Source organism: Amblyomma maculatum, chromosome 4, assembly GCF_055883805.1.
Source record: "Amblyomma maculatum isolate TAMU_Amacu chromosome 4, ASM5588380v1, whole genome shotgun sequence".
NCBI classification, from domain to species: Eukaryota; Metazoa; Arthropoda; class Arachnida; order Ixodida; family Ixodidae; genus Amblyomma; species Amblyomma maculatum.
In genome coordinates this window covers 20,183,486-20,208,661 of record NC_139347.1, presented here as the reverse complement: position 1 = coordinate 20,208,661, position 25,176 = coordinate 20,183,486, and the positions used below count along the sequence as shown (strand labels likewise).

Here is a 25,176-nt window from a genome sequence, read left to right as displayed (position 1 = left end):
TACACCGCACTTTCAATGAAGTTTTCACGCGCAGATCGTGTATTTATATCTGCGTGACGCACCTGCATTCGTGTTTTCCACAAACTATGGAGACCAAGAAGCATAATTAAATCATAAGGTGCATCATCGTTCTGCACTGGTAGGAATCTGATTCCGTACGGAGTTAGGGGAAGTTCCTTTTTAATTGTCCTTTGGAGGACGTCCCACAGAAAAACAGCATCCCAACACTGTAAGAAGACGTGTTCAATTGTCTCCGGTTTTTTGCACAACAGGCAATTTGTTGTCCATGGGACGAAGATACCTTTTTCATTCAGCCAGGTTTTAACAGGGAGCGTATTAGAGTGAAGTTTGAAAAGGAACGTTTTAGCAGATGGCCTCACGGGCATCTTCTTTACTCTTTTCAAAACATCCTGCCCTGGGCCTCCACAGTGTATTTCCCTGTAAAAAGGCACCGGCAGCATCACGTCAATGAGATCTTTATACAGTTTTTTTCTGGGAACATTGAAAAGGTAATCAAAAGAAAACCGCACTTCCAGCAACTTGCACGAAAAAACAACTTCGCGCAGGTAGCCAGTCACAGTACCAGGCATGCTTTCACATGACACAATCCATTCAGGGAGCAGCCTCTGCAATCGCACTTGCATCACAGTTCTTAGAAAGGTATCTTTTTGATCACGCAGGAATATAAATCGCGAAACCACTTGTCGCAAGAACAAATGAGCAAGGCCAAGCCCGCCCCTTTTAACAGAAATAAACAAGTTCGTCCGGGCGGTTTTTTCCCATGTGGATGCCCAAATAAAACAGCAAAAACGCGGTGCATTTTCTGAATTGAGGTTCGTGAGACACACAACACATTCATGAGGTACCACAGCCTTGAAATAAGAAAAACATTGCAAATGGAAGCGCGCGAAAACATTGAGAGTTGCCTTCCTTGCCACGCATCCGCTTTTTCTTTCGCTCTGGATGTTTCTTCCATCCAGTGCATGTTGGCATCTCGATAACAATCTAAAGGCACGCCTAGATATCGCGTTGGGAGAGCAGACCATCGCAGCTTACAGAAGAAATCAGGTGTCACGTCCCAATCACCGTGCCAAAACCCAGAGCTTTTCTCCCAATTGATCTTACATCCGGTTTGATCACAAAATGTTTGGACGACACCCGTAACTTCACAGATGCTCTTTCTAGTTGCACAAAACACTGCTATGTCATCAGCATATGCCAGCATTTTCACGTGTGCTGATTGCAGCTTGAACCCTAAAATGCGATCGCTATCAATGATAGCCAAGCAAAGTGGCTCTAAATACAGTGCAAAAAGCAGGGGTGAGAGTGGGCAGCCCTGCCTTACCGATGAACGTACTGCGATGCTGTCAGTCAGTTCACCATTCACTATAATACAAGTCGTGCAGTTCGCGTAAGCCATTTTAACACCCTCCACTATGACTTTTCCAAGGTTAGAATGCTCCAAAATGGAAAAAAGAATTTCGTGAGAAACACGGTCAAAGGCTTTCGCCAAATCTAACTGCATCATGGCTATCTGACCACCGAGTGCATCAACACATTCTAGTACGGTTCTTGCGACATGTATATTCGTGGCAATGGATCGACCATTGATGCCGCACGTTTGATGAGATCCAACCAGTTTTTTTATTACGCTTTGCAGTCTTTTTGCTAAAACCTTCATATACACCTTGTAGTCAACATTGGTGAGGCTAATCGGTCGATATGACCCCACCAACAGTCGTTTTTCCGGATCATCTGTCTTGGGTATTAGCACAATGTGCGATGTAGCGAAAGACAATGGAACAGTATTACGTTCATAAGCTTCAGTGATTACATCGAGCATAAACTGAGCCGCATACTGCTGAAAAGTTTTAAAGAAGGCAGCGCTTAGACCATCCGGCCCAGGGGCCTTCCCAGGTGTCAGGTCATCTATTGCAGATTCTATCTCCTGCAACGTTATCGGTGTTTCTAGGCGCGCTTTACTTTCGTCATCCAGTGCAGGCATCCGTCTTAGAAAGTCTGTTTGAAAGCCGCCTACAGTCTCAAGCTTAGCGCTAAGCAGTTCTTCGAAGTGCTCTGCTACCGCATGCTGAATATCTTTAGCATCTTCTGTGATATGGCCGCCATACCTTATACTCCTAATTTCTTTCTGGCAGGCGTATCTTTTCTCGTCTGCTAGGGCTCGTTTTGTCGGCACTTCTCCAGCCCAAAGTTTTTCAGCCCTTGCACGTATGACAGCCGCTGTGTATCTTTCGCTGTCGATTGTTTCCAGCTCACTTTTAAGCTCTCGTATTTTACTGGCGAAATGCCATGGCACAGTACTTTCCATGCTCAAAAAAAGAGCAAGTTGTTCATTCAGTTCTTTTTCTTTTTCTTTCTCTTTGTATCGCAGCTTACTACTCTTTTCTATTGCTTTCAATTTGACCCACTCTTTGAAGCTGTCCCATTCCGCTGCAAAACTTACTGGTCGCATAGCAAGACGATTTTCAAACTCTGTCTTAACTTCAGTAAGGAACTCTTCATCGGCAAGAAGTTTGGCATTCAGTTTCCATAGGTACCAGTTAAATCGCGATTTCTTTCCTTTGCGACCAAACACTGCACTCACGAGACAATGATCGCTGAAAGACACAGGTTTGACATCATATGCAGTACATAGGGAAACAAGATCTACCGAGGCATACACCCTGTCCAATCTGGCATGGCTATCTCGCTGAAAGTGCGTGAACTCTGGCTGGTTTCCAGTGGAGAACACACTACCAACATCCTCAAGGCTATACTCATGTACAAGTGCATTCAACAGCTCGGAGCTCCTGTCTGTTCGAGGTTTACACTTGGCCGCTCGGTCCACAGCTGCGCACACACAGTTGTAGTCACCAAGTACAAGCAAGATTTTGTCGACCTTCAACCACAACTCAATAGACTGAAAAAACAATTCACGCTCACGCCCTGAATTGGGAGCATACACACACACAACACGCCAGCATAAATTAGAGTAGCTAAAATCGGTAACCAAAAGCCGACCACTTGGACAGGCAAAAACGGACTCTACGCTTACTCCCAGCGTGTTACGTATAAATAAAAGGCACCCACCCGATACACCAACAGAATGGCATACACACACATAAAAGTTTGTTTGAAAAGAAGCCACCATACGGTCAGTGCTTTCTTGGCTCTCAATCTTTGACTCTTGCACAGCTGCTATATCTATATCATTATCCACAAGGAGGCGACTGAGCTGGCATTGTCGCCTTCTCGCTCCCAGTCCTCTAACATTCAAAGTAGCTACGTGTAACGGCGAATTAAGCTTGAGAGTCATGTACTAGAGAGAGACGCCAGTACCGGCATGGTGCCTACCTTCATGGTTGCGTGGCCTCCGCTTCTGACAAACAGCGGCGTATGCATGCATGTAATCTCCTGCCAGCAGAATGTCGGGATGCATTCAAACGAAGTCCAAGCCCATTGTTTCATTTTTGCTAACACACGCACCACTTGGTTGTAGAAGGTTCGTGACGCTGGTCGGTAGGCAGCCGACCCACAAATCGTTCAGGTCTCCACAAAAACTACGGAAGCGGTTTCCCCGCCTGCCGCGTGTCAGCCGAGAAGTTCGGCTTCGGTCTTAACGTGGCTCTTCGGATGCCAGAAGTTTTCGGCGGCGGCTCACCACAAACACCGCCTGGCAGCTGAGTCTCCTCGACGCTTTCCTCATGCGGACGTTTCGCGGCAATTAAGGCAGCTGTCTCCGGCCCAACCTCCATGGCATCAGTACAGGAAGGCTCAGTACTGAGATGATCCTCAGCGTCAGAAAATTTGGTTAAGTCTTCTCACCCTTCCTTTGACTCGCTTTCATGGTCCTGGGATGGAACGTTCAAGACATGCCGAGGTTCATTCTTTTCATTTGAGACCATCACCTTACCCTTTGTTAAAACCGTCATGGAAGGTGCGTCCTGTTTCGTTGACTGACCTCTAATGTCAGCAGCCTCCTCCGCATCCGCCTCGTCCATAATTAACTCGGACGAGTCTTCGCTGGTCCCAGGTCCAGCAATGCTAGCGTAGGTTCGTGCACACTGGTTGTCTTCATGCCCGAACCGTCGGCAGGTTCCGCAGCGAGGAACCCGGCACTCTTTGCGGATGTGACCCGTACTCCGGCAGCGTAGGCACAACGGGGGTCTGCCTGGCACAATGACGAGCGCGAGCTCACCGCTAACATTGAGCTGATGCGGCAGGTCGTCGAGCTTCATGCCAGCTTTCAGCTTCAGCGTGACGAGTCTAGTTGTAGAGCCCTTTTCCAGCATACCTTTAACACGCCAGCGCTCCCGGGAAACGTCTGACACCTTCCCGTACGGCGCAAATGCAGCACGAACATCTTCATCTGGCACGTTGTGAAGTAGCCAGTGAAGCTTGAGTCGCACGTCCTGGTTCGCCGGGTCAATCACCAAGCAGCGACCGTTTTTCACAGACAGCTCACCTACACTGACAATCTTGTTGACGGCTTCAGTATCCTTGAGAGTGACGGCCCAGACGTGGCTCATCCGATACGCCCCCATAGCGATAACATCGGGGATTAGCGAGTGTTGTGCTAAAGCATCCCGGAAATCTTCCACCCGGTACGGGCGGGCCCTGATATCGGCGTGCAAAAAAACGGTATTCAAAACAAACCGACCTGTTGGAAGTGCAGGCAAAACGACCTGGTAAGTGTTGTCCTTTTCAGCAGTCCTGTTACCGCGGCCTGACATGGCCGCTGAAGCCGCTCCTGAGGAGCCCTGCATCCTGCGTCCGTTCACTGGCGTGGCCGGAAGCAGAATCCCTAACCACTACACCACGGAAACGGGGGATATGGGCCCAGATCTAAAATGCGCTCCCAAGGTTGCGCACCAGGCGGTAGAAAAAATAAGACGTTCACATTGCGCAGCAAATGAAAAACAAATTGTTTCCGCCCGGGATCGAACCGGGGACCTTGCGCGTGTGAGGCGCACGTGATAACCACTACACCACGGAAACGGGGGATATGGGCCCTGATCTAAAATGCGCTCCCAAGGTTGCGCACCAGGCGGTAGAAAAAATAAGACGTTCACATTGCGCAGCAAATGAAAAACAAATTGTTTCCGCCCGGGATCGAACCGGGGACCTTGCGCGTGTGAGGCGCACGTGATAACCACTACACCACGGAAACGGGGGATATGGGCCCTGATCTAAAATGCGCTCCCAAGGTTGCGCACCAGGCGGTAGAAAAAATAAGACGTTCACATTGCGCAGCAATGAAAAACAAATTGTTTCCGCCCGGGATCGAACCGGGGACCTTGCGCGTGTGAGGCGCACGTGATAACCACTACACCACGGAAACGGGGGATATGGGCCCTGATCTAAAATGCGCTCCCAAGGTTGCGCACCAGGCGGTAGAAAAAATAAGACGTTCACATTGCGCAGCAATGAAAAACAAATTGTTTCCGCCCGGGATCGAACCGGGTACCTTGCGCGTATGAGGCGCACGTGACAACCACTACACCACGGAAACGGGGGATATGGGCCCTGATCTAAAATGCGCTCCCAAGGTTGCGCACCAGGCGGTAGAAAAAATAAGACGTTCACATTGCGCAGCAATGAAAAACAAATTGTTTCCGCCCGGGATCGAACCGGGGACCTTGCGCGTGTGAGGCGCACGTGATAACCACTACACCACGGAAACGGGGGATATGGGCCCTGATCTAAAATGCGCTCCCAAGGTTGCGCACCAGGCGGTAGAAAAAATAAGACGTTGACATTGCGCAGCAATGAAAAACAAATTGTTTCCGCCCGGGATCGAACCGTGGACCTTGCGCGTGTGAGGCGCACGTGATAACCACTACACCACGGAAACGGTTTTTTTTTTTTTTTTTTATTGCCTGCTTTGACAAATACACTGCAAATATATACAGATATAACACGGTGACCATGCCGTGGTCAGCGTGAATGCTTAAAACTTCTTAAAATGAACAAGTTCATCTAGGACGCCAATCCAGTCTGGAGGTTCTGGCAATGTACGGTAAACATCTCGTAAGTACAAAATGCTTTCAATGAAATTCTCCCTGACTGGACGGACGTTTACATCGGCGTGCCTAACAGCCATCCTTGTTCGCCATATGCTGTGGAGCCCCAGAACCATGATTAGATCATAAGGAATGTCTCCATCGTTTTCAATTGGTAGAAAACGGATTCCGTACGGTGTTATTGGTAGGTCTTTCTTTAGAGTCCTTTGCAAGATGTCCCAGTAGAAGACTGGATCCCAGCAATCAATAAATACATGATCTATTGTTTCTGGTTTCTTGCATAATATACAGTTAGTTGTCCATGGAACGAATATTCCCTTTTCCTCTAACCAAGTCTTAACTGGGAGCGTGCCTGTATGAAGTTTAAAGAAGAAGGTTTTAATGCTGGGCTTAATATTCATCTTTTTAACTCTCTTTAAAACATCATTTCCTGGGCCTCCACAGTATATTGTTCGGTACCTGGGTGTTGGCAACATTGTATCCAGTAGGTCTCTGTACAGTTTTTTCCTTTGCACTGAACTTAAGTACTCAAGGGAAAATCGAGCCTTTAAGATTTGTACTGCAAGTACAACTTCTCGCCAAAACCCAGTTACTGCGCGTCCACCGTCATTGCATGATGAAACAATAAATCCAGGTAAGGCATTGCTTAAGTGCACTTGCATTACTGTGCGCAAAAAGTAGTCTTTCTGGTCCCGCAGAAAAATAAATCGCGACACAATTTGTCTTAAAAACAGGTGAGACAGGCCTAATCCACCATTACAAACAGAATGAAACAAATTCGTCCTACTAGTACGTTCCCAACTTGCCCCCCAAATGAAAACCGCGAACACTCTGTGAATTTTTTGCAGATTTGTGCGTTTCATGAACAAAAATTGGAGTACGAACCACACCTTGGATATCAAAAAAAGATTGCAGACAGTCGCGCGGGCAAACATGGACAAATTACGGCCTTGCCAGCCTTGCGCCTTTTCCCTGACCCTTTCTGTCTCTTGACGCCAGTACTGTTCGCTATCTTGATAGCTATCAAGTGGCATACCCAGATACTTCGTAGGCAACGATGTCCATCGCATGTTTGCAAACGTTTCCGGTCTTTCGTACCAGTTACCATGCCAAAAGCCAGCCGATTTTTCCCAGTTAATCTCACAGCCAGTTGCGGTGCAAAAACCGCCAGCAACCTCGACTGCCTCACTTACGCTTTGTCGGTTCACACAGAAAATGGCTATATCATCCGCGTACGCAAGTACTTTCACTTCAGATGCTTGTAGCTTGAATCCACGGATTCTTTCATTATTAATCAGGCTTAAACAAAAGGGCTCTAGATACAAGGCAAATAGAAGAGGGGACAATGGACATACTTGCCTCACTGACGATCGCACGGCTATTGCGTCAGTAAGACTTTTATTTACAATAATACGGGTAGAGCACCCAGCGTATGCCATTTTGACTCCATCTACGATAACACTTCCGATATTTACATGCTCTAAAATGGTGAAAAGGACGTCATGTGAAACGTTGTCAAATGCTTTTGACAAGTCAAGCTGCATCATTGCTACATGTCTTCCGTCTGCATCACAACACTCTAAAACGCATCTTGCTGTGTGTACATTCGTACAGATAGTGCGGCCCTTAATGCCGCACGTTTGGTGTGGACCTACCAACTGTTTAATGACACCTTGCACCCTCCTTGCCAACACTTTCATAAACAATTTATAATCCACATTTGTGAGGCTTATAGGCCGATAGGACTCCACCGATAGAAGTTTGACTGCGTCATCTGATTTAGGAATTAAGACAATATGTGAAGCTTTGAAAGATGGCGGCATTTGTTTAACATGGTATGCTTCCTTTATTACGCAGTACAATGCCCTGCTGGCTTCTGATTTGAATTTCTTGTAAAAAGCAGCCCCTAATCCGTCAGGACCGGGTGATTTTCCAGCGCTTATTTCTTCTATAGCCTGCTCAATTTCAAGTACACTGATTGGTTGCTCAAGCCTGGCTTTAACTTCATCCTCAAGCCTGGGCATGGTCTGCAAAAACTGACTTTCGAATTGTTCTTTCCTTTGCTTAGCCCGCCCAAGTAGCTCACTATAGTACTCTGCAAACGCTTCTTTGATAACCTCGCATTCTGTTGCAACTTCGTTATGGTGAAGTATCTTTTTAATTTTGTTTTTTTCCGCGTATCTTTTCTCGTCACCGAGTGAGCGCTTGTTCGGTGTCTCGCCAACCCATAATCGCTCTGCTCGTGCTCGCACAATAGCTCCCCTATATCTTTCTTCATCGATAAGCTCAAGTTTATTCTTAACTTCTTTAATCTGCTTCGACCACAATCCAGGCGTCCCGCTATCTAGGTTCAGCAACAAGTTGAGTTGACGGTGCAGATCTTGCTCGTTCTCTTTACTGACATGTCGTAAAATGGTTGCTCTTTCTATTGCTTTCATTTTTATATTGTTCTTAAAACTTTCCCACTCACTCATCCAGTCCCCTGATTTCGTCGCAAACAGTGCGTTGAACATTTCCTTTACTTCGTTCACATAGCTCTCATCATCCAAAAGTTTAGAATTAAATTTCCAAAGCTCCCAGTTAAATTTAGATTTATTTTCCTTTGCTCCTATGCAAAAAACTACTAGGCTGTGATCTGTAAAAGACACGTGCTTAACTTCATAACTTCGGCACAGAGGCGCGAGTTCTAGGGAAATGTATGCACGATCTAGCCTCGCATGGCTTTCTCTTTGGAAATGGGTGTACTGGCATTGTCCATTAGGTGACAGAAGCCAACCAACATCTTCTAGATGATACTCTGTGGTTAACGTCCTTAATAAGTGTGCGCTGGGGTCCTTCACAGGCTGAAGTTTTACGCGATCTTCAGGCATACATACACAATTGAAGTCACCCACCATAACAACACATCTTTCACCCTTCAAATGCTGTTCGAGCTGCTCGAAGAACAACCTACGCTCCCCTTCCTTATTAGGTGCATAGACGCATATCATACGCCATTTCAAATTAGAGAAGGAAAAGTCAACAACAATCAGGCGTCCAGAAGGGCACACTGTGACTGCCTCCTCGACAATGCCCAGACTGTTGCGAATAAAAATAACACATCCTGCCGAATTGCCAACAGCATGACACACACATACATTGTACCTATCTCTGAATGGTTGCACCATGCGGTCCGTTTGTTCTTCACTTTCTACCTTCGTTTCTTGTATAGCGACCAAGTCCAATTCGTTTTCAAGAAATAGCCGACTAACTTGATATTGCCGCCGCCTCGCTGTCATTCCGCGAACGTTTAAGGTGGCTATACGTAACGCAGACTGGAGGTTTACTGCCATTTAATTGCAAAACAAAAGGACCGCACAGCGCTTACCACGGCAGTCTGGGAAGCAGTTGAGCATGTGCACTTGCTTTTTTGGTTGAGCCCGTAGCCACTGCGAAGAGGCCTTGCTTCTCGGTCGAAGCACCTTGAAGGGTTTGTCCAGTTCCTTGTGCACAAACTTCACAATCGCTCTTTGCTACGAGGGCGGTGTCCCGACCGTATTCCGGTCGAGGGAGATGTTTGGCTTCGGTCTGAAGCTAGGTCGCCGTGGCATGACGGCTTTGGGGGGCGGTCCCTCGTTGTTAGTGCAGTCAAGGCCGTCTCCTGCTCCCACGCTGTCCCCGTGCGTTCTTTTTGAGTTCACAGTTAATTCCATCGGCTCCCGCTGACTTCCATTGCCTGCGGCTGACGCTGCTCTTCGGTTACTACTAGACGCAGCCTTCGTAACTTCAGGTGACTGCATGCCGTCCTGGGTGTGTTCGTCTGGCCTGCCCTCCGACAAGGTGCTCTCGGAGGACTTCTAAGCAGCCTCCGAAGGCGTCTTTACTTGTGTAGCAAGTGACTGGCTTTTCGTGTCGCGGCTTGCGGCCTGCGTGGAGCCTTCAGAATTTTCGGAAGACGCGTTAGGGCATCGCGTGGACACTTCTAGCCTCCCTTTCGCTGCTTCCTCGGCGTCGGCTTCATCCATAATGAGGTCTGAAGCGTCCTCTTGTTGCAGTGGTCCAGTAACACTCGCGTAAGTTTTAAAGCACATGTCCTCCCGATGACCAAAGCGCCTGCATCGGGTGCAACGAGGAACACGACACTCGCGTCTAATGTGCCCCGCAGTCCGGCACCGGAGACAAAGCGGAGCTCTGCCCGGCACTACAACCAGAGCCAACTCGCCTGCTACGCGGAGCTGGTGCGGGAGGTCATCCACCGAAACACCGGATTTCAGCTTGAGCTCAATTACTCTTGTCGTTGATGCTTTGTCCGCAACGCCACTGACACGCCACTTTTCTTTCGAAATGTCCGTTACCTTCCCAAAAGGTGCCAGGGCAGATCGCACGTCGTCGTCATGGACACCGTAGACAAGCCAGTGCAACTTCAGCCTCACGTCCTGGTTCATTGGGTCGATGATGACGCATCGTCGTTCCTTCACCTTGAAATCACGCAGGGCCAACATTTTCTTCATCCCGTCTCCGCTCTTGAATGTAAGCGCCCAGACGTGATTCATCTGGTACGCCCCCAAGGCAATCACCTCGGGGAGCATATCCAGACTATCCAACGCATCGCGGAAGTCTTCCACGCGATACGGCCGACATCTCACATCGGCATGCAGAAAAACAGTATTTAAAACATTCCGACCTGATGGCAGTTGAGGCAAAATGACTTGATAATCCTGGTCCGGTAAGTCCGCAATCCTGTTTCCGCGACCCAGCTGGGCCGCTGTTACCGCTCCGTCGGAGCACATGATGGCACGTCCGTTCGCCTCGGCGGCCGGAAGTAGAATCCTCCACTACACCACGGAAACGGGGGATATGGGCCCTGATCTAAATTGCGCTCCCAAGGTTGCGCACCAGGCGGTAGAAAAAATAAGACGTTTACATTGCGCAGCAAATGAAAAACAAATTGTTTCCGCCCGGGATCGAACCGGGGACCTTGCGCGTGTGAGGCGCACGCGATAACCACTACACCACGGAAAGGGGTATATGGGCCAGATCTAAAATGCGCTCCCAAGGTTGCGCACCAGGCGGTAGAAAAAATAAGACGTTCACATTGCGCAGCAAATGAAAAACAAATTGTTTCCGCCCGGGATCGAACCGGGGACCTTACGCGTGCGAGGCGCACGTGATAACCACTACACCACAGAAACGGGGGATATAGGCCCTGATCTAAAATGCGCTCCCAAGGTTGCGCACCAGGCGGTAGAAAAAATAAGACGTTCACATTGCGCAGCAATGAAAAACAAATTGTTTCCGCCCGGGATCGAACCGGGGACCTTGCGCGTGTGAGGCGCACGTGATAACCACTACACCACGGAAACGGGGGATATGGGCCCTGATCTAAAATGCGCTCCCAAGGTTGCGCACCAGGCGGTAGAAAAAATAAGACGTTCACATTGCGCAGCAATGAAAAACAAATTGTTTCCGCCCGGGATCGAACCGGGGACCTTGCGCGTGTGAGGCGCACGTGATAACCACTACACCACGGAAACGGGGGATATGGGCCCTGATCTAAAATGCGCTCCCAAGGTTGCGCACAAGGCGGTAGAAAAAAAGACGTTCACATTGCGCAGTAATGAAAAACAAATTGTTTCCGCCCGGGATCGAACCGGGGACCTTGCGCGTGTGAGGCGCACGTGATAACCACTACACCACGGAAACGGGGGATATGGGCCCTGATCTAAAATGCGCTCCCAAGGTTGCGCACCAGGCGGTAGAAAAAATAAGACGTTCACATTGCGCAGCAATGAAAAACAAATTGTTTCCGCCCGGGATCGAACTGGGGACCTTGCGCGTGTGAGGCGCACGCGATAACCACTACACCACGGAAAGGGGTATATGGGCCAGATCTAAAATGCGCTCCCAAGGTTGCGCACCAGGCGGTAGAAAAAATAAGACGTTCACATTGCGCAGCAAATGAAAAACAAATTGTTTCCGCCCGGGATCGAACCGGGGACCTTACGCGTGTGAGGCGCACGCGATAACCACTACACCACGGAAAGTTTTTTTTTTTTTTTTTTTCTTTATTACCGACTTGGCAACTACAAAGAACGATGAAAAGTCGCATGGAATTAAAAACACAAGTCACTTTCTTACAGGTTTCTTGTGATAAAATGGATTAGGTGACATGAGCTTGTCCAAGACTGGCAGCCAATCCGGGGGTTCAGATTGCCCTCCGAAAACATCACGCGTGTACATTACACTTTCAACAAAGTATTGATGGGCTGGGTGTACGACAACATGCTCATGCCGAACATCCATCCGCGTTCTCCATATGCTGTGCATACACAAGACCATCAATAAATCACTGGGCACTTCTCCTGGCTGGGCGCATGGAAGGTAGCGTATGCCAAACGGCGTTATTGGTAAGTCCTTTTTAATAGTGCGCTGCAGCACGTCCCACAAAAAAACCGCATCGTGACAATCAAGGAAAATATGCTCTATGGTTTCCAGCTTTTTGCAAATTAAACAGTCAGCAGACCAAGGCACGAAAAGGCCTTTGCTTTCCAGCCATGGCTTCACCGGAAGAGTGCCGGTATGCAATTGAAAAAAGAAAGATTTAGCGGACGATCTGATGGGCATTCTTTTCACTCTCTTCAACACGTCCCGCTCCGAACCCAAAGCATATACAGCGCGATAAAGAGGCAGAGGTAAAAAGGTTTCCAATAAATCTTTGTACAGCCTTTTTCGCGTAACAGTACACATATACTCATTCGAAAATCTCGCCTTCACTATTTGGAAGGACGCGACAACTTCGCGAAGAAAAGCACTTAGAGCCACTGTCCCTGTAGACATAGTCGAAACTACATATTCCGGCAGTGAATCACGCAATCGCACTTGGATTACCGTTCTAAGAAAAACATCGCTTTGTTCGCGCAAAAAAAAGAACCTGGTTACAATCTGCTTTAAGTATAAATGGGACAATCCCAGTCCACCGTTATGCACCGTATGAAAAAGATTGCATCGACTGGTACGCTCCCATGTTGAAGCCCACACAAACGTGGCAAATACCCTATGCAGTTTTTGAACAGAGATTCTTGACATAGATAACACTTGCAGCATGTAAAAAATTTTTGCAACTAGGAACATATTGCAAACGGTAGCTCTTGCGAACATAGAAAAGTTATGTCCTCCCCATTTGTTTGTTTGGGTTTTCACTTGCTCAACTTCCCCGGCCCAACATTCCTTGCTTTCACGGTAATGCTTTAGTGGCACACCAAGGTAATTGCCTGGCGTTGTTGTCCATTGCATACTGGAGAACAGTTCAGGCGCGTATTGCCAGTTTCCGTGCCAAAATCCTAAACACTTTGCCCAACTAATTTCACTTGCACTTGCAGTGCAAAAAGCAGTGGCTTCTTTTACAACTTCTTGCACGCTCTCATGGTCAGTACAAAAAACCGCAATATCGTCCGCGTATGCCAAAACCCGAACTTCACTTTGAAAAAATCTATAACCGCGTATGTTTGGCCTTGCAAGTAATCTTAAACAGAAAGGCTCCAGATAAAGCGCAAACAAAAGGGGAGACAGAGGACAGCCCTGCCTTACTGACGACTGGACAGGTATACGATCGGTTAAATGCTTATTCACGACCAGTCTCGCTGAACAGCACTCGTAAACCATTTTCACGCCATTTGTAATCATGGAACCAGCATTGACATACTCTAAAACAGAGAACAAAATTTCATGTACCACTTTATCAAATGCTTTGTGGAGGTCTAATTGCATCATGGCTACGTGGTCATGCATCGCGTCACAACATTCGAGTACACTCCTTGCTGCGTGTATGTTAGTAAAAATGGTCCTTCCTTTTATACCGCATGTCTGATGTGGGCCTACAAGAGAAGTAATTACACTTTGGAGTCTTCGCCCTAATACTTTCATGTAAATTTTATAGTCAACATTCGTTAGACTTATAGGACGGTAAGACGCTACAGACTGAAGCTTAACTGGGTCATCTGTTTTCGGGATTAGTACAACGTGTGACATTCGAAAAGACGGAGGAGGTACGTTCTTTTCGTAGCATTCACTAATTACTCTTTCCAGTAAAACAGCCATTTCATTAGGAAAGGCCTTGTATATGGCAGCACCAAGACCATCTGGTCCGGGTGACTTATTGGAATTTAATTCCCCGATAACGGCCTCAATTTCCTCGGAAGTAATACTTGCTTCAAGTGTCTGCGCAACTTCGTCTTCCACTCTTGGCATCAGCGACAGAAAGTCTTTTCTGAAGCGTTCGATGTCCGGCGTTTTCAGGCTAAACAATTCCCTGTAAAATTCTACAAACGCCCGTTCAATCGTTTTCTTTTCCGAGGTAACTACGTTCTGATAGCAGATTTCTTTTATCTCTTTTGACACTGCGTACCGTTTTTCATCACTAAGTGCCCTTTTTGTGGGCGTCTCTCCGAGCCACAATTTTTCGCTGCGTGCCCTTATCACCGCACCGCGATACTTCTCTTCGTCTATCACCTCAAGTTTGGTTTTTATCTTTTTTATATCTTGGGCGAACAAGCCAGGCTTAACGCTCTCCATGCTAAGCATGTATTCAAGTGTGCTACGAAGTTCTTTTTCTTGTTCTCTTTCTTTACGTCGGAGAGTGCATGCTCGGTCAATAGCAGCTATCTTTATATCGCACTTAAACTGCTCCCATGCTTGTATAAAATTAGAGTCATTTTGCAACAGATGCGTAATATATTCTTTCACTTTAGTGGTAAACTATTCATCCAGCAGCAGCTTTTCATTAAATTTCCATAGCTCCCAATTGAACTTTGTTGCCTTACTTTTCATGCCTAGAGTAATCATTACGAGGGAATGGTCACTAAAGCTCATGGGAAGTGTTTGATATTCCGAGCACAAGGGCACACAATCAATAGGAACATATATTCGGTCCAACCTTGCATGACAGCTACCTTGAAAGTGCGTGAACAATGCTTGACCTTCATGCGTCAGTATACAGCCAGCATCTTCAAGCTCTGCCTCATTAACAATGTCAATAAGTAACTCTGCACTTTTGTCACGAAGGACACGGTCTGTTGTTCTATCTTCCGGTCTACAGACACAGTTGAAGTCTCCAAGCAGGAGAACACGCCTCTCATGTATTAGGAAGGATTCCATATAGTGGAAAAACTCTTCGCGCTCAGACGTTCTAGTAGGCGCATAAACACAGATCACTCTCCAGTCCAATCCAGAAAAACTGAAATCACATATCAAAAGCCGACCACTCTCACACGAGAACACAGACTGTACGCACTGTATACAATTTCGAATGAAAATGACACATCCCCCCGATCTTCCAACCGCATGACAAACGCAAACACTATATCTAGAACGATATATTTCAGCCATTTTATCTGTTTGTTGTTCGCTTTCCATTTTGCTCTCTTGAACTGCTAGCACATCAATTTCATTTTCCAGCAGAATGCGGTTCAGCTGCAGTTGTCTCCGACGCGTTGACAGCCCCCTCACATTTAGCGTGGCTACGCGTAAGCTAGTGGTTAAATTGGTCGCCATCTCAAGAAATTATAAATCGCGAAACATATATCACTCACATCGCTTTTGCAGAAAGACAGCATTGCGGTTGATCTGTTGCACGGGATGACTATTCTTCCTTTTTGGCGAGTCCGTCCGTCGTTCCAAGCGCTGCTCCCGATCATGGACCGGGCTTGCAACGTCTCGACCGGAAAGGGTACCCCCGCTATGGCGGAGGCACAGGTGACACAGTTCTCCGGTCTGGGGGAACGTTTGGCCTTGGCTTGAAGGACGCCCGGCGAAGGGGGGCCGCCTTCAGTGGAGGCTGTCCGCTTTCCGCTCCTCCTTGGGTTGATTCCTCGTTGACACTGTCTTCATGCACCCGCTTCACAGGCAAGGTAGAAGCAGCTGGCATCTCAGCTTCAGTGTTCCCCTGTTCCTCACTGTGTTGCGTAGCCAAAGCTGGGCTTGCAGCACTGGCATTGCCGTCTTCTTTCGTGGGTGTCTCGGTCTCAGTAACATTTGACAACGGAACTATCAAATCTGATTCACGGTGTTCTTTCAGAGCAGGGGTCTTCTCAGAGGATTGTTCTTTCTGCTCTGCATCCTCAGTGATTCCACTGCTAGCTTCCTCGGCGTCCACTGCGTCCATCAAGTGCTCGCCTGCCACTTCACACGGCACGGGGCCTGCAACGTTGGCATACGTGCGCACACACTGCGACTCGTCATGGCCGTAGCGACGACACAGCCCGCAGCGCGGCACACGACAATCACGCCGTATATGTCCTTTCCCCCGGCACCGAAGGCAAAGCGGGGCTCTTCTTGGCACGTGGACGAGTGCGACGTCCTCGGCGACCCGAAGCTGATGCGGCAGGTCCTCAATGGTCACGCCCACTTTTAGCTTCAGCGTGACCGTTCGTGTCGTTGAAGCCTTGTCGACACACCCTTGCACCTTCCACTTTTCTCTTGATATTTCGGTGACTTTTCCAAAAGCCGCCAACGCCGCTCGCACATCATCGTCGTGCACGCCGTGAAGCAGCCAGAAAAGTTTTAGCCTGATGCCTTGGTTGCAGGGGTCAATGACCACGCATCGGTGCTCCTTCACTTCAAAAGCTTCGGCTTGCAAAATCTTCGCTTTCGCCTCTTCCCCTTTAAACGTTACAGCCCACACATGATTCATCTGATATGCCCCGAGGGCAACCACTTCCGGCAGCAGTGAAAGACGAGCGAGGGAGTCTCGAAAGTGCTCCACCCGGTACGGCCTGGCTTTTATGTCGCCATGCAAAAAAACAGTATGTAAAACACTCGAACCTGTAGGCAGATGCGGCAGAACCAGTTCATAATCCTTGGCAGGCCTTTCCGTACTCCTGATACCACGGCCCAGCTGGGCCGCTGAATCCGCTCCTTGGGAGCCCATGATGAACACGTCCGTCACGCTCGGTGGCCGGAAGTAGAATACTACACCACGGAAAGGGGTATATGGGCCAGATCTAAAATGCGCTCCCAAGGTTGCGCACCAGGCGGTAGAAAAAATAAGACGTTCACATTGCGCAGCAAATGAAAAACAAATTGCTTCCGCCCGGGATCGAACCGGGGACCTTACGCGTGTGAGGCGCACGTGATAACCACTACACCACAGAAACGGGGGATATAGGCCCTGATCTAAAATGCGCTCCCAAGGTTGCGCACCAGGCGGTAGAAAAAATAAGACGTTCACATTGCGCAGCAAATGAAAAACAAATTGTTTCCGCCCGGGATCGAACCGGGGACCTTGCGCGTGTGAGGCGCACGTGATAACCACTACACCACGGAAACTTTTTTTTTTTTTCTTTATTACCGACTTTGCAACTACAAAGAACGATGAAAAGTCGCATGGAATTAAAAACACAAGTCACTTTCTTACAGGTTTCTTGTGATAGAATGGATAAGGCGACATGAGCTTGTCCAAGACTGGCAGCCATTCCGGGGGTTCAGATTGCCCTCCGAAAACATCACGCGTGTACATTACACTTTCAACAAAGTATTGATGGGCTGGGTGTACGACAACATGCTCATGGCGAACATCCATCCGCGTTCTCCATATGCTGTGCATACACAAGACCATCAATAAATCACTGGGAACTTCTCCTGGCTGGCCGCATGGAAGGTAGCGTATGCCAAACGGCGTTATTGGTAAGTCCTTTTTAATAGTGCGTTGTAGCACGTCCCACAAAAAAACCGCATCGTGACAATCAAGGAAAATATGCTCTATGGTTTCCAGCTTTTTGCAAATTAAACAGTCAGCAGACCAAGGCACGAAAAGGCCTTTGCTTTCCAGCCATGGCTTCACCGGAAGAGTGCCGGTATGCAATTGAAAAAAGAAAGATTTAGCGGACGATCTGATGGGCATTCTTTTCACTCTCTTCAACACGTCCCGCTCCGGACCCAAAGCATATACAGCGCGATAAAGAGGCACAGGTAAAAAGGTTTCCAATAAATCTTTGTACAGCCTTTTTCGCGTAACAGTACACATATACTCATTCGAAAATCTCGCCTTCACTATTTGGAAGGACGCGACAACTTCGCGAAGAAAAGCACTTAGAGCCACTGTCCCTGTAGACATAGTCGAAACTACATATTCCGGCAGTGAATCACGCAATCGCACTTGGATTACCGTTCTAAGAAAAACATCGCTTTGTTCGCGCAAAAAAAAGAACCTGGTTACAATCTGCTTTAAGTATAAATGGGACAATCCCAGTCCACCGTTATGCACCGTATGAAAAAGATTGCATCGACTGGTACGCTCCCATGTTGAAGCCCACACAAACGTGGCAAATACCCTATGCAGTTTTTGAACAGAGATTCTTGACATAGATAACACTTGCAGCATGTAAAAAATTTTTGCAACTAGGAACATATTGCAAACGGTAGCTCTTGCGAACATAGAAAAGTTATGTCCTCCCCATTTGTTTGTTTGGGTTTTCACTTGCTCAACTTCACCGGCCCAACATTCCTTGCTTTCACGGTAGTGCTTTAGTGGCACACCAAGGTAATTGCCTGGCGTTATTGTCCATTGCATACTGGAGAACAGTTCAGGCGCGTATTGCCAGTTTCCGTGCCAAAATCCTAAACACTTTGGCCAACTAATTTCACTTCCACTTGCAGTGCAAAAGGCAGTGGCTTCTTTTACAACTTCTTGCACGCTCTCATGGTCAGTACAAAAAACCGCAATATCGTCCGCGTATGCCAAAACCCGAATTTCACTTTGAAAAAATCTATAACCGCGTATGTTTGGCCTTGTAAGCAATCTTAGACAGAAAGGCTCCAGATAAAGCGCAAACAAAAGGGGAGACAGAGGACAGCCCTGCCTTACTGACGACTGAACAGGTATACGATCAGTTAACTGCTTATTCACGACCAGTCTCGCTGAACAGCACTCGTAAGCCATTTTCACGCCCTTTGTAATCACGGAACCAGCATTGACATACTCTAAAACAGAGAACAAAATTTCATGTACCACTTTATCAAATGCTTTGTGGAGGTCTAATTGCATCATGGCTACGTGGTCATGCATCGCGTCACAACATTCGAGTACACTCCTTGCTGCGTGTATGTTAGTAAAAATGGTCCTTCCTTTTATACCGCATGTCTGATGTGGGCCTACAAGAGAAGTAATTACACTTTGGAGTCGTCGTCCTAATACTTTCATGTAAATTTTATAGTCAACATTCGTTAGACTTATAGGACGGTAAGACGCTACAGACTGAAGCTTAACATGGTCATCTGTTTTCGGGATTAGTACAATGTGTGACATTCGAAAAGACGGAGGAGGTACGTTCTTTTCGTAGCATTCACTAATAACTCTTTCCAGTAAAACAGCCATTTCAGTTGGAAAGGCCTTGTATATGGCAGCACCAAGACCATCTGGTCCGGGTGACTTATTGGAATTTAATTCCCCGATAGCGGCCTCAATTTCCTCGGAAGTAATACTTGCTTCAAGTGTCTGCGCCACTTCGTCTTCTACTCTTGGCATCAGCGAAAGAAAGTCTTTTCTGAAGCGTTCAATGTCCGGTGTTTTCAGGCTAAACAATTCGCCGTAAAATTCTACAAACGCCCGTTCAATCGTTTTTTTTTTTTTCCGAGGTAACTACGTTCTGATAGCAGATTTCTTTTATCTCTTTTGACACTGCGTACCTTTTTTCGTCACTAAGTGCCCTTTTCGTGGGCGTCTCTCCGAGCCACAATTTTTCGCTGCGTGCCCTTATCACCGCACCGCGATACTTCTCTTCGTCTATCACCTCAAGTTTGGTTTTTATCTTTTTTATATCTTGGGCGAACAAGCCAGGCTTAACGCTCTCCATGCTAAGCATGTATTCAAGTGTGCTACGAAGTTCTTTTTCTTGTTCTCTTTCTTTACGTCGGAGAGTGCATGCTCGGTCAATAGCAGCTATCTTTATCTCGCACTTAAACTGCTCCCATGCTTGTATAAAATTAGAGTCATTTTGTAACATATGCCTAATATATTCTTTAACTTTAGTGGTAAACTCTTCATCCAGCAGCAGTTTTTCATTAAATTTCCATAGCTCCCAATTGAACTTTGTTGCCTTACTTTTCATGCCTAGAGTAATCATTACGAGGGAGTGGTCACTAAAGCTCATGGGAAGTGTTTCATATTCCAAGCACAAGGGCACACAATCAATAGGAACATATATTCGGTCCAACCTTGCATGACAGCTACCTTGAAAGTGCGTGAACTTTGCTTGGCCTTCATGCGTCATTATACAGCCAGCATCTTCAAGCTCTGCCTCAATAACAATGTCAGTAAGTAACTCTGCACTCTTGTCACGAAGGACACGGTCTGTTGTTCTGTCTTCCGGTCTACAGACACAGTTGAAGTCTCCAAGCAGGAGAACACGCCTCTCATGTATTAGGAAGGATTTCATATAGTGAAAAAACTCTTCCCGCTCAAACGTTCTAGTCGGCGCATAAACGCAGATCACTCTCCAGTCCAATCCAGAAAAAGTGAAATCACATATCAATAGCCGCCCACTCTCACACGAGAACACAGACTGCACACACTCTATGCAATTTCGAATGAAAATGACACATCCCCCCGATCTTCCAACCGCATGACAAACGCAAACACTATATCTAGAACGATATATTTCAGCCATTTTCTCTGTTTGTTGTTCGCTTTCCATTTTGCTCTCTTGAACTGCTAGCACATCAATTTCATTTTCCAGCAGAATGCGGTTAAGCTGCAGTTGTCTCCGACGCGTTGACAGCCCTCTCACATTTAGCGTGGCTACGCGCAAGCTAGTGGTTAAATTCGTCGCCATCTCAAGAAATTATATATCGCGAAACATATATCACTCACATCGCTTTTGCAGAAAGACAGCATTGCGGTTGATCTGTTGCACGGGATGACCATTCTTCCTTTTTGGCGAGTCCGTCCGTCGTTCCAAGCGCTGCTCCCGATCATGGACCGGGCTTGTAACGTCTCGACCGGAAAGGGTACCCCCGCTATGGCGGAGGCACAGGTGACACAGTTCTCCGGTCTGGGGGCACGTTTGGCCTTGGCTTGAAGGACGCCCGGCGAAGGGGGGCTGCCTTCAGTGGAGGCTGTCCGCTTTCCGCTCCTCCTTGGGTTGATTCCTCGTTGACACTGTCTTCGTGCACCCGCTTCACAGGCAAGGTAGAAGCAGCTGGCATCTCAGCTTCAGTGTCCCCCTGTTCCTCACTGTGTTGCGTAGCCGACGCTGGGCTTGCTGCACTGGCATTGCCGTTTTCTTTCGTGGGTGTCTCGGTCCCAGCGACATTCGGCAACGGAACTATCAACTCTGATTCACAGTGTTCTTTAGGGGCAGGCGTCTTCTCAGAAGACTGTCCGTTCTGTTCTGCCTCCTCAGTGATTCCACTGCTCGCTTCCTCGGCGTCCACTGCGTCCATCAAGTGCTCGCCTGCCACTTCACTCGGCACGGGGCCTGCAACGTTGGCATACGTGCGCACACACTGCGACTCGTCATGGCCGTAGCGACGACACAGCCCGCAGCGCGGCACACGACACTGACGACGTATATGTCCTTTCCCGCGGCACCGGAGGCAAAGCGGGGCTCTGCCTGGGACGTGGACGAGTGCGACGTCCTCGGCGACCCGAAGCTGATGCGGCAGGTCCTCGATGGTAACGCCCACTTTGAGCTTCAGCGTGACCGTTCGTGTCGTTGAAGCCTTGTCGACACAACCTTGCACTCTCCACTTGTCTCTTGAAATTTCCGTAACTTTTCCAAAAGCTGCCAACGCCGCTCGCACGTCATCGTCTTGCACGCCGTGAAGCAGCCAGAAAAGCTTCAACCTGATGCCTTGGTTACAGGGGTCAATGACCACGCAGCGGTGCTCCTTCACTTCAATAGCTTAGGCTTCCAAAATCTTCGCTTTCGCCTCTTCACCTTTAAACGTTACCGCCCACACGTGATTCATTTGGTATGCCCCGAGGGCAACCACTTCCGGCAGCAGTGAAAGACGAGCGAGGGAGTCTCGAAAGTGCTCCACCCGGTACGGCCTGGCTTTTATGTCGCCATGCAAAAAAACAGTATGTAAAACACTCGAACCTGTAGGCAGATGCGGTAGAACCAGTTCATAATCCTTGGTAGGCCTTTCCGTGCTCCTGATACCACGGCCCAGCTGGGCCGCTGAATCCGCTCCTTGGGAGCCCATGAAAATCACGTCCGTCACGCTCGGTGGCCGGAAGTGGAATCGCTACAACTACACCACGGAAACGGGGGATATGGGCCCTGATCTAAAATGCGCTCCCAAGGTTGCGCACCAGGCGGTAGAAAAAATAAGACGTTCACATTGTGCAGCAATGAAAAACAAATTGTTTCCGCCCGGGATCGAACCGGGGACCTTACGCGTGTGAGGCGCACGTGATAACCACTACACCACGGAAACTTTTTTTTTTTTTTTTTTCTTTATTGCCTGTTTTGAGTTCACATCAATTCAAAAAAGATCCACGATAATGGTAAAACTCGCAACAACCAGACTTCGGCTGTCACGAAAGGTTTAAAATTTTTTGAGGACAGCCAGTTCATCAAGCACACTGATCCAGTCAGGTGGATCAGAAAGCACCCGATACGTTTCTCTAAGGAGCAGCACACTCTCGATAAAGTTCTCGCGTACAGAACGCGTGTTGACATCTGCATGTTGCACCTGCATCCTTGTTTTCCACAGGCTGTGGAGGCTCAGGACCATGACTAAATCCAAAGGAATACCCTCACTCTCGACTGGAAGGAACCGTATGCCATACGGATCTAACGGAAGGTCTTTCTTTAGTGTTCTCTGGAGAACATCCCAGTGAAAGACTGGGTCCCAGCAATCCAGAAAGACGTGCTCGATTGTCTCTGGTTTTTTGCAAAGGAGACAGTCTGTTGTCCAGGGAACGAATAAGCCTCTTTCATGTAACCAGGTTTTAACAGGTAATGTGTTGGAATGTAGCTTAAAGAAGAACGTTTTAACTGAAGGCCTAACTGGCATCTTTTTCACACGCTTTAAGACATCCTGTCCGGGGCCTCCACGGTGTGGTGCACGGTAAATCGGCAACGGTATCATCACATCCAGAAGATCTTTGTACAGCTTCTTCTTACACACTTTGCTCAAGTATTCCATTGAAAAACGCGCATGCAACATTCTGAAAGACAAGACAACTTCGCGCATGTACCCTTTTAAAGCGCCACTCATATTCTCACCAGAACAGACAACGTATTCTGGAAGCATTTTACACAGTCGTACTTGCATGACCGTCCTCAAGAATTTGTCGTTTTGATCACGAAGGAAAAAAAAACGCGAGACAACCTGTCGCAAAAAGAGATGCACAAGGCCCAAGCCCCCCGCCTTAACAGGCAGAAAGAGGTTGGTTCTGCTGCACTTTTCCCATGTTGATGACCACATGAAAACGGCAAAGACACGATGAATTTTTTGAATGCTAACACGCGTCGCCGAAAGCACATTCATTACGTACCATATCTTTGCCACAAGGAAAACATTGCACACATAAGCGCGTGAGAACATTGACAACGGCTTGCCCTGCCATGAATCAGCTTTCTCTCTCGCTCTCTCTGCTTGGCCAGCCCAGAATGGGGTGGGATCTTGGTACGATTCAAGCGGCACGCCTAAATACTGGGTCGGCAATTTTGACCATTGCAAACGAGAAAAGTATTCAGGCGTAACATCCCAGTCTCCATGCCAGAAACCGGCACTTTTTTCCCAATTTACTTCACAGCCTGTCTGTCGGCAGAATTTTTCAACAAGGGCAGTAACTTCTTGAATGCTTTCTCTGCTTGAACAGAATACAGCGATGTCATCTGCATATGCCAGCATTTTGACCTGTGCTGACTGCAGCATAAAACCAGTTATACGTTCATTGTTTATGATAGACCGGCAGAGAGGCTCGAGGTAGGCCGCGAACAGTAGGGGTGACAGGGGGCAGCCTTGCCTCACTGACGACAGCACACGAATGCTGTCAGTGAGCTCTCCATTCACAATTATCCGTGTCGTGCAGTTCGCATACACCATTCGAACACCTTCCTCAATCACTCGCCCTATGTTTAAGTGTGTCAATACTTCGAACAAGGCATCGTGCGAAACGCGATCGAATGCTTTGGCGAGATCCAGCTGTATCATTGCCACTCGAGATCCAATCGCGTCACAACACTCCAAAACAGTTCGTACCACGTGCACATTAGTTGCGATGCTTCGACCTTTAATGCCGCACGTCTGGTGTGGCCCAACCAGACTCGGTATTACACTTTGAAGCCTTTTCGCCAGCACTTTCATGTATATTTTGTAATCCACGTTGGTGAGGCTTATCGGCCGATAAGAACCCACCAACAGGCGTTTTCCTGGCTCATCATACTTCGGAATCAAAACAATGTGCGAGGTAGAAAACAAAGGTGGGACCTGCTTACGTTCGTATGACTCATCTAGCACTTTAAGCAAAATCTGGGCTGTGTAATCTTTAAATGCTTTGTAGAAAGCAGCGCCAAGCCCATCAGGTCCTGGCGACTTTCCCATTGGAAGGTCGTCTATCGCACTTTCTATTTCTGTCAAACTTATGGGTCGTTCTAGACGCGTTTTAACATCCTCATCGAGCTTTGGCATTTGGCGCAAAAATTCTGCCTGAAAGCCATTTTTGACTTCGCGTTTACGGCCAAGCAATTCATTGTAGTGTTCTATAAAGGTATTTTTGATAGTAGCAGGGTCATTAGTTACAGCACCTCGGTTGTCAATTTGCCGTATTTCCTTTTGATACGCGTGCCGTTTCTCATCTGACAGCGCTCGCTTAGTTGGCGTCTCCCCCGCCCAAAATTTTTCCGACCTTGCTCTTATCACTGCTGCCTTATACTTTTCAGTGTCAATGTTTTCAAGTTGTCGTTTCAAGGCTTTTATTTCTTCTGCATATCTTCCCGGCTGGATGCTATCCATGCTAAGCAAAAACTCAAGCTCCTCGTGCATTTCTTTCTCTTTTCTTTTTTCCTCATATCGAATTGCGCTTGCAGTTTTGATAGCTAAAAGCTTTACTCTCTGCTTTAGCTCCTCCCACTCAACTATATAGCTTTCGGCCTGCGTCGAAAGTAATTTATCGAGTTCTTTCGTTGTCTCTCTTACAAAACTGTCGTCCTCTAAAAGCTTCACG

The 25,176-nt window shown here is 47.7% G+C and overlaps 3 protein-coding genes and 16 non-coding genes across 19 annotated transcripts in view; 1 reads left to right on the top strand and 18 right to left on the bottom strand.

Annotated features, from left to right (window-relative positions):
* The window catches only part of LOC146190400 (acid-sensing ion channel 2-like), a 130,740-nt gene that overhangs the window by 14,867 nt on the left and 90,697 nt on the right, over positions 1-25,176 (top strand). The gene's annotated exons all lie outside the window — the stretch shown is intronic.
* On the bottom strand, positions 4,926-4,998 carry TRNAV-CAC (transfer RNA valine (anticodon CAC)). The gene has a single exon. It is a non-coding gene; the product is annotated as a tRNA-Val (tRNA).
* TRNAV-CAC (transfer RNA valine (anticodon CAC)) lies at positions 5,098-5,170 on the bottom strand. The gene has a single exon. It is a non-coding gene; the product is annotated as a tRNA-Val (tRNA).
* Positions 5,269-5,341, bottom strand: TRNAV-CAC (transfer RNA valine (anticodon CAC)). Its single transcript has one exon. It is a non-coding gene; the product is annotated as a tRNA-Val (tRNA).
* TRNAM-CAU (transfer RNA methionine (anticodon CAU)) lies at positions 5,440-5,512 on the bottom strand. Its single transcript has one exon. It is a non-coding gene; the product is annotated as a tRNA-Met (tRNA).
* Positions 5,611-5,683, bottom strand: TRNAV-CAC (transfer RNA valine (anticodon CAC)). Its single transcript has one exon. It is a non-coding gene; the product is annotated as a tRNA-Val (tRNA).
* Positions 5,782-5,854, bottom strand: TRNAV-CAC (transfer RNA valine (anticodon CAC)). The gene has a single exon. It is a non-coding gene; the product is annotated as a tRNA-Val (tRNA).
* On the bottom strand, positions 5,928-7,368 carry LOC146190449 (uncharacterized). Its single transcript, XM_084600884.1, has one exon. The coding sequence runs from the start codon at positions 7,091-7,093 to the stop codon at positions 5,951-5,953; it is 1,143 nt and encodes a 380-aa protein (XP_084457010.1). The 5' UTR covers positions 7,094-7,368; the 3' UTR covers positions 5,928-5,950.
* Positions 9,860-10,819, bottom strand: LOC146190448 (uncharacterized). The gene has a single exon (XM_084599708.1). It carries the CDS (start codon positions 10,790-10,792, stop codon positions 9,860-9,862), a length of 933 nt encoding a protein of 310 aa, XP_084455834.1. The 5' UTR covers positions 10,793-10,819.
* Positions 10,952-11,024, bottom strand: TRNAV-CAC (transfer RNA valine (anticodon CAC)). Its single transcript has one exon. It is a non-coding gene; the product is annotated as a tRNA-Val (tRNA).
* Positions 11,122-11,194, bottom strand: TRNAA-CGC (transfer RNA alanine (anticodon CGC)). Its single transcript has one exon. It is a non-coding gene; the product is annotated as a tRNA-Ala (tRNA).
* TRNAV-CAC (transfer RNA valine (anticodon CAC)) lies at positions 11,293-11,365 on the bottom strand. Its single transcript has one exon. It is a non-coding gene; the product is annotated as a tRNA-Val (tRNA).
* Positions 11,464-11,536, bottom strand: TRNAV-CAC (transfer RNA valine (anticodon CAC)). The gene has a single exon. It is a non-coding gene; the product is annotated as a tRNA-Val (tRNA).
* TRNAV-CAC (transfer RNA valine (anticodon CAC)) lies at positions 11,633-11,705 on the bottom strand. The gene has a single exon. It is a non-coding gene; the product is annotated as a tRNA-Val (tRNA).
* On the bottom strand, positions 11,804-11,876 carry TRNAV-CAC (transfer RNA valine (anticodon CAC)). The gene has a single exon. It is a non-coding gene; the product is annotated as a tRNA-Val (tRNA).
* Positions 11,974-12,046, bottom strand: TRNAV-CAC (transfer RNA valine (anticodon CAC)). Its single transcript has one exon. It is a non-coding gene; the product is annotated as a tRNA-Val (tRNA).
* Positions 17,080-17,152, bottom strand: TRNAV-CAC (transfer RNA valine (anticodon CAC)). The gene has a single exon. It is a non-coding gene; the product is annotated as a tRNA-Val (tRNA).
* TRNAV-CAC (transfer RNA valine (anticodon CAC)) lies at positions 17,252-17,324 on the bottom strand. The gene has a single exon. It is a non-coding gene; the product is annotated as a tRNA-Val (tRNA).
* Positions 22,364-22,436, bottom strand: TRNAV-CAC (transfer RNA valine (anticodon CAC)). The gene has a single exon. It is a non-coding gene; the product is annotated as a tRNA-Val (tRNA).